The following is a 12,847-nucleotide window of genomic DNA, read 5'->3' as shown; positions in this document are numbered from 1 at the left end:
ATTTACTTCATTTATTCATTTCGAATGTAAAATCTTGTTCTCAGCTTCGTAGGAGTCGCTAATGTTTATTAAAAGTATCTTTTATTCCCTTTAATGCTGACAAGTGGTACAAAATTACTTTATTACAAATAAAAGCATCGTTTCGTTGGTACTGTAGAGCCTCTGAATAAAACAGCGTGCTATTAAAGGTCTAACAAGTATAACTTTCTATCCGTGACCTGAAGCTGAAGACCGCTTGTGACTTGGTCCCACGTCTGACACTGTGATTCTGAACCCAGTCCTCCAGCCATCCAGCCCCTCCCGTCCTGCTCCTCTGTTCCCTCCTACCCAAGGTCACGTGGAGGTCGTGATCCAGCTGACCCTTCACCCCTCTCTGTTCTTTCAGAAGCTGCTGGGAAACTCTCTGCTGAAGCTGGAGGGAGATGACAGGCTGGACATTAACTGCACCCTTCCGCTCACAGATCAGGTAGGAACATGTTTTATATGCTATAAAATGATATTCATATGTAACTACATATATATTTATTAGAAAATATGTTTACTTCTTAATTGTGCATTTTAAGCAGTAGAAAATGACATGATCTGCAGTTGCAGGTGTATTCAGGAGAAGAACGATGTATTGGAGCATGGAGCAGATGCTCGGGGCTCTCTGCCAGGATTTGCCGCATGTTGCTCCAGTTTGAAATGTCACCACGTTCACCTGAATTTTTTTTTTTGTGTGTGTTTCGCTGCTGTGCCGCAGATCGTTCTGGTGGGCTCTGAAGAGGGGCTGTATGCGCTGAATGTTATCAAGAACTCCCTGACTCACATTCCTGGCCTGGGGTCAGTCTTTCAGATCTACATCATCAAAGAGCAGGAGAAACTGCTGATGATTGTTGGTGAGAGGCCCAGCTTTGGTATTTTCAGTAGAAAATAAATGTCTGCTGAGCAGCAGGAGTCGACTCTAGATTTTCATTCGCTGAGACAGTCACAGTGTCGGTCGTAAATCAAAAGGTCAATATCTGCTGCCATTACAAATAATTGGCATAATTGATGAAGTGCAATTATTATGCATCATTTAAACTGAAAGGTTGGTCTGCCATACTAATAACTTTGGAGAAACTTGTAAATATCTTGTTACACAAGACAGCAGGGTGGCTTAAAAGTGACTAATGTCTTTATCCTTGAACAAGCTATGTGTAATGTCTGTGTGCTGCAGGGGATGAGCGAGCGCTGTGTCTGGTGGAGATTAAAAGAGTGAAGCAGACTCTGGCCCAGTCCCACCTGCCTAGCCAGTCTGAACTGGCTCCATACATCTTTGAGACTGTGAAAGGCTGCCATCTGTTTGCTGCAGGAAAGGTAGTTCTTCTGTCTTTGCATGAATGCTGTTTTCATGGTTGAAATGTGACCGTACGTACGAGCGTGTGCATTCTCTTTACAGATAGACAACACGCCTTGTATATGTGCTGCAATGCCAAACAAAATAACCATTCTGCGCTACAATGAAAATCTTAGCAAATACTGCATTCGTAAGGTGAGTATGACACAGTACAGTCTGTTATACTGTTGAAAGTATGTCATGCTTTTTTTCTTTTGACCAAACAAAGGTAACGTTTGGTTTTAAAGTGGATAAATCTTCTACCTTCAAAACATTTTCTACTACTAGATGTGCTTCAAAGTACTGGCTTTCCCTCACCACCTAATTCTTTACCTCACAGGAAATTGAAACTCTGGAGCCCTGCAGCTGCATCCATCTGACCAGTTACAGCATCATCATCGGCACAAACAAGTTCTACGAGATTGAAATGAAGCAATTTGTACTTGAGGGTGAAGTACTTCTTTATGCCTTTAATGCTTCCAGGATCAAATCAGTTACCAGCCAGTCACAGGATGATATTTTACGGTTGTTGGATCACTGTGTGGCTTTTAACCTCAGCTTTTTCCGCTGCAGAATTCTTGGACAAGAACGACGTTTCGTTGGCCCCGGCTGTGTTTGCAGCCTCGTCTCACAGTTTTCCCATCGCCATCATGCAGGTGGCCAGCAGCATGCAGAAGGAGGAATATCTTCTGTGTTTTCACGGTAAATCCATAGGAACTGAGCTCCATGAGCTCATGAGATACGATTAGCCAAGTCAGTGCAACAGAAGGGGTTTTTCTTCTAACCTGGCTAGATCGAAACATGTTTCAGGCTCCAAGTGTTTTACATTTTCAGCTGGGTGAATGTGTTTTACACATGCATCCTGTTGTGCTAGTAGTACTGCAGTTTCAGAAGCACAAACTGTTAGTGTCCCAGGATTTTTAATGCACTCGTTGCATAGTGGTTACCACTCCGACACTCCAAAGACATGTACTTACTGGGGATAGGTTACTGATTCTAAATGTCTATTCTAGGTATACAGCTATAAATAATAAATGCTAATCTGGGTATATAAGCTGAATAACATTTTTCGGGATTAAAGCTATTATATTATAAAAGTGTGCTTAAAATACTGCTGTCTGCACACAGTGTTTTGTCTGTAAGAGTATGATGAAGAGTGCAGCAAATGTTTCTGTGGCAGAGTTTGGAGTGTTCGTGGACTCGTATGGACGAAGAAGCCGCACTGAGGAAATCAAGTGGAGCCGTTTGCCTCTGTCGTTTGGTAACGGCTGTTTCTTTCATCTTAATTCTCTCATTGAATTAAACAAAACAAAACAAAAAAAAACAAAAAAAAAAACACACCATTAACTGTACCAAATCCACTAAATAACTAAATAATTGTGTGTGTCGTCTGTTGCAGCCTACAGAGAGCCCTACCTGTTTGTCACCTACTTCAACTCCTTGGATGTCATCGAGGTGCAGGGGCACGCTGCTCTGGGGTGAGACACAGTGGCCTCTTTGTGCCACATCTTACACTCGTTGAGTTTACTTCTCAGCTGCATTTCCCTCAATTTGGTCTTTTCTTCCAGTCCTACAGTGCTGGCACACCTAGATATTCCAAATCCACGTTACCTGGGCCCAGCTATTTCCTCTGGGGCAATTTACCTCGCCTCCTCCTACCAGAACAAACTGCGGGTCATCTGCTGTAAGGGAAGTCTGATCAGAGAGTCTGGGGAGCTCCAGAGGACCGGGTCCAGTCGAGGGTCAGTTCACTCTGTCATGTTTGCTCACTTTAATCCAGTTTAAACAAAGAAAAAAAATATTTCAGTGACAGTCGGAGTGAGTTAAACATTCAAACACAAAACAAATCACCCAAAAAGTCCTGAGCGCTTGTATTGTCTGCTAAAAATCACTGGAAGGTTGGCTTTGCTATGTCTGCTACCATCCATGGTGTGTTTTTGTTGTTGTTGTCAACAGTAGTCCCAGTAAGCGGTGTCCACCCACCTACACAGAGCACATCTCTAAGCGTCTGACCTCAGGCCCCGGCAGCCATGACGGCTTGCATCGGGAGCCGAGCACCCCACATCGTTATCGGGAGGGCCGCACAGAGTTCAGAAGAGACAAGTCTCCTGCCCGGCCTCTGGACCGGGAGAAGTCACCGGGCAGGGTGTTGGACAGCCGCAGGGAGAGGTCTCCTGGAAGATTCGGAGACAGCAGTCGACTCCACGCTGGTTCTGTCCGAACCCAGCTCGCACCTGTTAACAAGGTATGCAGAAGTTTCCGGTCGGCCTGTGGATGCGCTAAGGATTATTATGAACAAAATCAAACTGCCCTTCTGGTAGAAAGGGCATCCAAATATTTAATGAGTATGTTCTGCCTTGGATTTGATCAGACAAAAACAGTCCTATTCTTGATATGGCAACACAAAGCTGTTCTGCTGAATGTGGATACATCATTCTGACATGTTTCCAGATGTCTTCTCCCCGGTTATTTCTGTCAATGTGCAGAAAAATACAGTTTATATCTGTAAAGTGTGGAAACTGTTGCGCTTTCACAAAGTCTTCTGAAGAGGCTCAAGCTCCAGCAGCGCTTGTGCTATAAAGAGCAAACTTACTGCTTAGTCAGCATGTTTGAGGTCATCCTGGTGAAGACTGCAAGAAAAAACCTTGCTCTTTATGCTGCATGTCTGTGAAGGTTCTCAGTCATCCAGGTCATCGTAGTCAAAGGAGCTTGCAAAGAAAAGCGTCTGGACTTCTTTAAGTTGCTTGAAAGTCTTTGTGCTGCAGTGTTGCTGCTGGAGTTTCAGACTCTAGATTTTTGTTTGTTTTTTTTTTTGTTTTTTTTTTTTTTTTTTTACAAACCTCTGTCTCAGCACAGATACATTTGTGCACATAACCACACACACAGTAGGTTATTTTGATTTTAACACAGTGACTCTGCAGACTGGTGTACACATGCGTGTGCTATGAGGAAGGCTAATCGTTATAGGGTCTGTCAATAAAACTGAATTGAAATGAATGAGTGAATTAAATAGGCTGGATCTCTTTTTCCATATCTAACAAGTTACTGTCTGCAGATGAAGTGCTGAACTATAGGTGAAATACACAACACAGGCTAAAGGCAAAACAGCTGATGTGTAGGGATGCAGAGAAATACTACATGAATGCGTTTGTGCTTTAAGCGCTGGGTTCAGTAAGACTGGGAGAAAGCCACGTGAATTTAAAAGCTGCGTCACTGCCCAGCATCAGGAAAAGGATCACCTCTGATTAGAGTTGCAGATTTTATTAAAATACTCCAGGCTGTGTAAGACAAATTCATCTGCAACCCCCAGTGGTGAGAGAGCAGGTAAAGAACAAATTTATAAAAAAAAAAATGAATTCAAAAAACGAAATTACTTTCTCGTTTTTTTAAGGTTAATATGAATGAGGCTCAGTTGCCCTGTTTGAGGATAGATAATATTAAGTATTGTAACATGCAGACATCATGGGCTGCCTCTTGAGACATTTTTTATATAGTGTGTAACAAATCTGATAATAGAAGTCAAAATCTAACAAACAGGGAAAAAACAAAACAAAAAACACCTTCAAAGTGTCTGCATGCACACTGCTGAGGAAAAAACCCTATAATATGCACCTTGTACTGGGATTCCCTGCTTCCTTCCTGCTGTTCCAAATAAATATTACTAGCAGCAGCGATCAGGTGCAAAATAAGACAAGCTTTATTGTTAAATTTAGCAGTTTGCTGTAAACTTCAGTAAATCATGTTTGTACGATTCATTTAAATACATATCCAGTAAGGCTACTCACCTTTAGTTTCACAACTGATGCTGCAGCTCTTCAGTAAATACAGACAACACCAAACTATTCATGATGTTTAAGCCACAGTGACACGCTTTGACCTTTGCTCTTAATCTGTGTTTGCAGGTGTGGGATCAGTCGTCAGTGTGAGTCCACTTGCTGCTCCTGACTGGAGGTTGTAGAGAACCAACTGCAAAAGCCCTTATTCCACCCTGAGTGCAAGCGCGCGCGCACACACACACACACACACACACACACACACACACACACACTGCCTGTACATAGTGCAGCGTCAGTTCCTCGTTCAACCTCACAAAAACCTGCAACGGGAGACGTCTCCTGTGACAATCCTCTTGACACGTGCTTTTATGGGAGTTATCCCACAGTAGATTTGGTGGCAGGGAACCTACGCTGATCTACAGAAGCTACTTTCTATCTCCTCAAAGTTGTAAATATTGCTGTCGGAGTTTTTATAGATAAAAGGGAAGAGTCGGCTGGTAAAGCCATGTCTATTTTTTTTAAAAAATGAGTTTCTAAAGATGTTGCAGGGAGATTAACGCTGTCGCTGGCTAGGACGTACAATATCAACCTTACATAAGAATCTGAAATATCACAGGGTTTTTTCTCCGTTAAGAGAATTAAACTGACATTGAATTACTTTCATAGCTCACTAACGGAAGGGAGATCTGAGGAGGCAAGACTTTGCACACAAGACTGGATTTGATCAGGAGTTTAAAAGCTCATTTTTGTTACGCGACCAGATCAACCGTGTGGTCTTCTTGCCTGAATAGCCTTTGATATATAACTGCATAAGAGTGCTTCGACCGTCGTTGTCCGGCCATACTTTGTAAAACAATTATTAAGCAGTGTTTCGCTCCAAGTGTTCCTCGTGTTGTTTTTAGCAAACCTAAGAAAGAAACACGCAGCTCTGCCTCTGATGCCGGACGCCGTGCTGTCAGGCTGGCTCAAAGCGCCTCAGCTTGCTCTTAGTCCGCTGCTGCCGATTATGGTACAGATGTCCCGTTTCTGTGCAGTGATATGAAGTCTAGTAACCGTCAGGGGTCGTCACTTGCTTGTATCGTTTCTTTAGAGGCAGCAAGACCACCCCCCACTCATCACATCAGTGAGCATGACTAACTTAGAGCAGCACTGTCGCTTTTTGATCGATTCTCTTGGTTGTTCTTTTCTGTCATGTACTCACTTGGATTTGCATTCTATAAGTAGAAATTGATGTTAGACAGTGTAACTTAAGATTTTCTTGATTTTTAGAGCTGTATACCAGTACACGCATTAAACATGATTCTAGTGTCCGTTTTCTTCTTTGTGCGCTCTCAGTTGCAGATTCTCCACCACAGCAAGTTGTGTCAGTGAAAGCAGGTATCACCTAGCAAGCAAACAGTCACAACAGATTCATCTTCTAGTTTATTTCTTTAATTCTACAACAATGTAATTCTCTTTAAAAGGAAATCCAAAACAGAACAAAATATTCAGACTGAACAAGGAGCACTTGTTGTTACAGGAATTTGCTATGTACAGCCATACACTCGACAGACATGAGAAGGTTCAAAGTGCTTAACAGAGGGGGTGAGAGAGGAAGAAGAAAAAGCACGAGTGATCCCTTTGTGAGAGACCCGTAATAAAAACTGCTTGGCACCAGGCTCCACCAAAGAGACACTCAGTCACACTAATGCTTGAAATGCTTGATGCATTTATACACTCACACCTCATGTGACTACTGGGCCATTGCAGTGATGCCTCTAAAAGCAAGTCAGCGTGAGTGGAAAAAACAAAACCCCAACATATGCATACTGGGGGTGGGGACACAGCAACGTTAACTGAAGCCCACATTACCAGCCCCTCCCACACACAGATCTGTCCATAACTCCAGCATGCTGTTGCAATACTGAAAAGCACACTTTCAGTCTCACTTTACTCAGATGCACCCTGTGGCAGTGTTTACTTAATGTCATGTGCAAATAAACAGCCTTTCCTCTCCCGTGAGACCATTCACATTCATGGATTGTTTAACAAGACGTCCCTGTGACTGTGGTGAAACTCGAAAAAAGGGAACTCACGCTGCTGGTCGTCAATGTGGGGAAGGTCAAAACGCTTTGGCTTCACAAGGGAGTGTGGAGTCTTAAAATAATAAATTGTCTATTTGGACACAATTGCTCCATTTTGTTGCCATCAGATGTAGTTCGTGGAATTGACTCATCTTTCGCGAGAGGGCCAAAATAATATATTTCAGTTCTCTTTGAAAGACTAAAGGTCAGGCTGTCGAATTAAACACACTTCCACAGGAGGTCGACATTAAAAAGCACACACTTTAAGCCGGTTGTTTTGACCACCTAAAACAGCAGCTCCACCACCAGATGGCAACAATCTCAACTCAGCATCATGCACAAATCCAACAGGAAGTGACAGGAATGGGCTCAGTCAAACAGTTTTAGGATAATTAAGTAGCATCAGGTTGTCAATCACAGTTAAATGTCTGCGTTTCCTCCCTTAGTCCAAAACTTGCTGTGTTTATATCTACAGCAGCCATCTGACACAGCGAGCTGGATCATGGGGAATAGAGATTGGCAGTCTGAACAAAGATTATCAACCTCGTCTACGCTTCTGTGCTGTACCTTTAAATGTTCCAGCTGAACAGTAATCAGGGGAGGGGTTTACAAAAAGATTTGCAACACAACAACAACCCATTCGCGCTGGAAATCTGAAAAGCAAGAGTCACTCAGCAACTAGAAGCTCAGTATGTGAATGTATGTGTGTCTACATGAACAAGTGTGGATGCAAGTAGAGGTAGTGTTTGTAGATGGGTGTGAATGGTATAAATGTATGAGAGCTTTAAAGGGGGCAGGGCTTCATTTTGGGTTCAGGCTGCTTGTTTTGGACCACTGTTCACTCAGTGCATAGACATCTCGTTGGCTACCTTTGACTGCTCACCCCCTCATAATGCTGAAATCTTTACATCCACACATGCTGTGATTGGCCAACACAAAATATTCTGACGGGATGCTGTAGCCAAAGTTCAGAACCACCGCTCAGTCTGCGTTTCTGATTATCCTGTGGCAAAAACTGAGTTAACTGGAGTTTTAACAGCAAGTCAACAATACAAATATCAATAAATAAAATCCAAGTAGGGGGAGGAGAGAGAACCATTACAGCATCAAATCAGGTCACCCTGCTTCTCCATTTATTCATAAAAACAAAACAAACTGCCTTAAACAGATTGCAAAATATAGGTATTTTATGCAATTTCAAAAAGAAAAGAAAAAACTTTGGTGACTAATTAAGTGCCACTATTCAAAGATTCTATACATTTTCTTAAATGCTATGTAGGTATCTGAATATATTATTCCTCTCATTTACTGTACAAAAGTTGTGTCTGTGTGTGCACAAGTAGTTTGTGAATGGGTGTGAGGATGAGCAGGCGTCTCAGCGATGCTTTGACAGATTTCATGTGGCGTTACAGACCTGGGAAATGCAGAAAGCCCTTTCTACTGCTGCTGTGCTCCTCCAATTTAGACAAAGTGGAATTTGTTTCGTAGTGGCTGACAGCCACCTGAAGAAAAAAAAAAAATATATATATATATACATAGATAAAAAGATGTCTTGTTGTGAGCTTTACACCCGTCTGATTAGTACCAGAGGACTGAGGGGAGAAGAAAAACAAAACAAAACAGGTTGTTCCGTCCCAGTGCCTGCTGGGTAAAACAAAACTGGATCTTTTGGCAGCAGTTGGCCGCACCGTCGTGTGCTTCAGTTTGTCCACGACAGACAAACTGAAAAAACGTCGGTATTGATGCAGGTCTATCGGCCAAACCTGTGTGATGTTAATGCTTTGAAACAAAAAGCCAAAGCCTGAAATCAGCAGAGTCTCACAGTGAGTGCTCCCTGCACACGAGTAATAAACAGTCTGTTGGTATGGAGGAGCAGCGCAGCACGAGCTGTTAAAAGACCAAATAGCCACAAGCCTTTTCCTCTCACTAACTTGCTGCATGACTTGTCTACACGGGGGCTTCAAACACAAAATGATTCACCATCCTCACCGTGATCAGGATAAGGATGCCAAACTACTGAAAAAATTTAAAAAAGCAATTAGAAAGGGGAAAAAAAAGAAAAAAGTGCATTTAAATATGTGAACAGCACAGAATTTTACAAATTCACAAACTCCAGGAGTCCAGCCTCCTTTCTGTACTCTGGACTGAATCTCAACCATAACTAAATGTGATGTTCACAAAGCATCAAGGGCTTTTTGATTTGTACATCACTTGTTTGCCACCACATTTGTGCGTCTCTTCTGAAAAGCTGCTTAAAAGCTCACCCAAACAAAGCAAGCACAGTTGAGACTCGGCCCACAGAAAGTTAAAGGCTCAATTCACCCAGTTATCCAGAGTAATGACACTGCAAACAAAGGCTGCAGCCAGTTTCTTTAAGAGATACACTTCACTGTTTTACACACTTTTCAGACAAGCTCTCCTTTAGACTGAACATGTGACTGAGTGTATGCAAGCATCCTCACAGCACTCTTACAAAGTCAAAATGGCAAAACTTGCCTCACTCTCAACAAGTCTGAATATGTGGAGCCTAAACAAGCTTCTTAGGCACTCTGGTTTAATTTGGAATATGATGCACTTCAGCATTCCCAGTCCAGGAGAGGGAGGAATGGGGTTTTCAAATGTACTGAGCTCTTGCACACAATGGTAGAGAGGAACAAATATTCCCAAGTGTGCCATTACTAGTTGATGGTGACAATACAAATGCATGTATGGTAAATATCACCTGCTTACAGAGGTTCTTGAGCAGTGGGGAACATCAATATTTAAGTGACCCATCTTTAAATAGGATACTATCACTTCAGTCACTTTAGCTGATGATCAACCAATGTCTGAAAAGCATGAAGTCAGTTTTTCCACAGAGGACTTCATGCAGTTTATTACTAACTGATCAGTCTGCGGTCATGTTATCAAGTCATTACCATCAGAAAGCAGCATTTTTAAACGAGATTCTGAGCTACATAGCCGGAAGTATTAGTAATTTTAAAACCTAGTTTCCTGCACTTTTAGGACAATTCTAAAGTGTAACAGGTTCAATGGGTATGTGCCTCTCAGTCAGATCAGTCTTATTTTAATGTGGAAATCATACCTGCAAGTGTAGCATTGCAAAGTTGGTCGTTTGATTGGGGGATGAATCTCACACTGGATCAGGCTTCTCAAATTTGCTTGTTACATGTATTCAGATATAAAAGTGTTTAGGTTTCATTTTGGACTGTTTGAATATGTAACCAAGTTTTCTGGTAAAAACAGCCCAACCTTACAGCATTAACAAGTTACACAAAAATATGCTGAACTGATAACATGACCTGCAGACTAATTGGCAGCAGAAATCTCAGATAAAGTCGAATCATAATAAATTTTGCTGGATTGTTGGTACCATAGGAAGTGAGGGAATATGACTACCATCTCCTCTGGTGATCTGGATGAATTGTTCCTTTAATCTTTCACTGAGACATTGGCTTGCTGAGGGACAGTCTCGTGATTGCCAGGATGTCAGAACACCCTGCAGAGATGAGTCCATGCTCCAGGCTAGGAGATGAGAAACCTTTATGATTTTTTTTTCAGGATCTTCAGGAGAATCTTTCACAGACCAAAGTCCTCCAGGAGACTTCAGCAAATACAGTGAGACAATGTCCTCTGCCTGCCTGGTCCAAGGCACCAGGATGTCCAGTTTCATTCCTTTGTGCGCAGTCCCATCTCACCAACATGCCACTCAGCTTCTCTTTCACACATACACTCACACTCAAAGTGCAGCAGCACTCACAAAGTTGGTGGGACATTCTTTAGCTCCTGTGCTCTTCAGCAGTGCTTCCGCATCAGCGACTTGCAGCTCAGCCCGACTCCCGTCTGTCCTGGTCCTCTGGACCTCAGTTGGAGCTGGCTGTAATGGGCTTCTCCAGCTCCAGGGTAGCTGAGCCATGCTGGAGATTGCTGTAGCAGGTCTTACAGACACGACTGGGCTCAAACAGCTGCTGGCTTGGCACTGGGATCCTCTGGTCGCAACAGCTGGCACAGAACACGTTACCGCAGTTCCTGCCAAGGAACACGGAGATGTTATTTGGGGGACTCTCACGTTCTTTACACCTCAAGTTACCATGCGTCCCTGTGGTAGATTCTTAGAAAATAACACCTCATTTAAAACAGTTTACTTAAACTGGACTGATGTGAGGAGTTGGGTTTTTTGTTTAAAAAAAATAAAATAAATAATAATAATAATTTTAAAAAAAAAAAGCTTTCAGGGGAAGAAATAAATTAAGAAAAAATATCAAGTTGGCGTGTGGGCTAGCTTATCTGGATCAAGTTTATGTTAAACTACAAACATTCACTTATCTAGGAGGTCCACACAGGGAAATACTAAACACTGATTTTAAAAACAGGACTTAGGTGCTACTTATTTAAAAAAAAGAAAATAAAAATAACCCCACACCTGGTGAAGTGACGTTGATCTATGATTCAACCATGTGTGACGCATGATAAACTTTTATTTTAAACATGATTTGAGAGTTGTGGGCAGACTCCACCCATCCAGTTTACAGTGCAGCTCTGCTGTGATGTTCACTACATGCCGCTTAGCAGAGGTGCTCCAAACAGAACATGTTGATTATTCAACTCAAAACACTGCTGTGATCACTTGACAGACAGGTCACACTGAAGATTTCAAACACCCATGCTCTAATTCTGATGTAAGGCCATGCTCACACACACAGCGCTCCCTTTCAATTGCTTGTAACCACACAGAGCAGAAAGTGAATTAGATTGTTTTTCTTCCAACTCTTTACCCTTTTGCACCACCAAGTGGCTTGAGAGGTGTCTTACACCATGCTGTGCTGCTGGGAAGTGGGATGCAGGGTTGGTTAGGGGCAGCATGCTGCCAGGGTGTGTGCCGTGTAGGGGTGTAACGGTTCAGAGACAGAATCTGCAGTAACAAACGTCCATGGTTTCCAGATGTGCCACGGTGGATTTGGAGAATCGTTACAACCCTAATGTTGTGGGTGAGTCGGGGGCAGGGTGCCGATGTGATGCTATACTAGGATGGTCGAGGCTGAGGGATCAATTTAGTAAAGATTTACAAATTTTCCAATGAAACGGGCAGCCTCTGATCGAGTGACAGCACCATGCTCACTGTCACAGCCAATTCAAAACTGCTGTATGAAAACACACTGCTACTGCTGGAGGACACACACAAATCAACCCATCTCAGAAATGAAGAGGTTTCCCTGAGAACTTGCTGATTGCCAAAACAGAATGAGGGGATTCAAATGCAGCAGGTGAGTAAGGGAAAGGGTGAGGTGGGATTGGGTTAGGATGAGGAGGAAACTGAAGGATGCTGGGTTGAAAAGGCTGGAGGGTGGGTGGGACAGGGGAGCCGGATCTCACCAGACCTCCTGAACAGGCTCCCTGCCACTGTAGAGGAGGAGAGGGGCAGAAAATGGATAAGTACTGCTGAACCGCAGAGAAAAACATAACACTTAAAAAAAAAAAAAAAAAAAGTCCTGATGGAGATGTGTTGTGTTTAAGTTGCATTCACAGGATTCACACAAATTACATTTACAACTAAACATCCTAAGATTCAACCTCAAAGTTCTCCTGAGTGACTTATGTGATCCACTGACAAAAAGGGAAATACAGAGCAGTCAGCAGTATAAAAGGAAGTG

At 42.7% G+C, this 12,847-nt stretch overlaps 2 protein-coding genes across 9 annotated transcripts in view; one reads left to right on the top strand and one right to left on the bottom strand.

Moving 5' to 3' along the window:
- citb (citron rho-interacting serine/threonine kinase b) overlaps positions 1 to 6,738 on the top strand; it is a 48,863-nt gene extending 42,125 nt beyond the window's left edge. For all 3 annotated transcript variants that reach the window (XM_086313423.1, XM_086313424.1, XM_086313425.1), the window contains 11 exons: positions 386 to 466; positions 743 to 878; positions 1,199 to 1,338; positions 1,421 to 1,513; positions 1,698 to 1,806; positions 1,931 to 2,059; positions 2,538 to 2,618; positions 2,757 to 2,835; positions 2,926 to 3,099; positions 3,314 to 3,602; positions 5,260 to 6,738. In XM_086313423.1, coding sequence (XP_086169549.1) covers positions 386 to 466; positions 743 to 878; positions 1,199 to 1,338; positions 1,421 to 1,513; positions 1,698 to 1,806; positions 1,931 to 2,059; positions 2,538 to 2,618; positions 2,757 to 2,835; positions 2,926 to 3,099; positions 3,314 to 3,602; positions 5,260 to 5,283 — 1,335 coding nt within the window. In that variant the 3' untranslated portion in view covers positions 5,284 to 6,738. The remainder of the gene's footprint in view (positions 1 to 385; positions 467 to 742; positions 879 to 1,198; positions 1,339 to 1,420; positions 1,514 to 1,697; positions 1,807 to 1,930; positions 2,060 to 2,537; positions 2,619 to 2,756; positions 2,836 to 2,925; positions 3,100 to 3,313; positions 3,603 to 5,259) is intronic.
- The window catches only part of mtmr3 (myotubularin related protein 3), a 26,972-nt gene continuing 20,667 nt past the window's right edge, over positions 6,543 to 12,847 (bottom strand). For 3 of the 6 annotated variants that reach the window (XM_086313426.1, XM_086313428.1, XM_086313427.1), the window contains 2 exons: positions 12,570 to 12,596; positions 6,543 to 11,225 (listed from right to left, as the gene is read on the bottom strand). In XM_086313426.1, the coding sequence (XP_086169552.1) occupies positions 11,060 to 11,225; positions 12,570 to 12,596 (193 nt within the window). In that variant the 3' untranslated portion in view covers positions 6,543 to 11,059. The remainder of the gene's footprint in view (positions 11,226 to 12,569; positions 12,597 to 12,847) is intronic. The other 3 variants (XM_086313429.1, XM_086313431.1, XM_086313430.1) reach the window with 2 other exon arrangements.

The sequence above is a fragment of the Aulonocara sp. 'chitande type north' Nkhata Bay genome, linkage group LG12 (genome assembly GCF_057382095.1).
Source record: "Aulonocara sp. 'chitande type north' Nkhata Bay isolate Kocher_YH1m ecotype deep benthic linkage group LG12, A_spYH_male_GT1.1, whole genome shotgun sequence".
NCBI lineage: Eukaryota > Metazoa > Chordata > Actinopteri > Cichliformes > Cichlidae > Aulonocara > Aulonocara sp. 'chitande type north' Nkhata Bay.
This window is presented reverse-complemented; position numbering and strand designations above follow the sequence as displayed.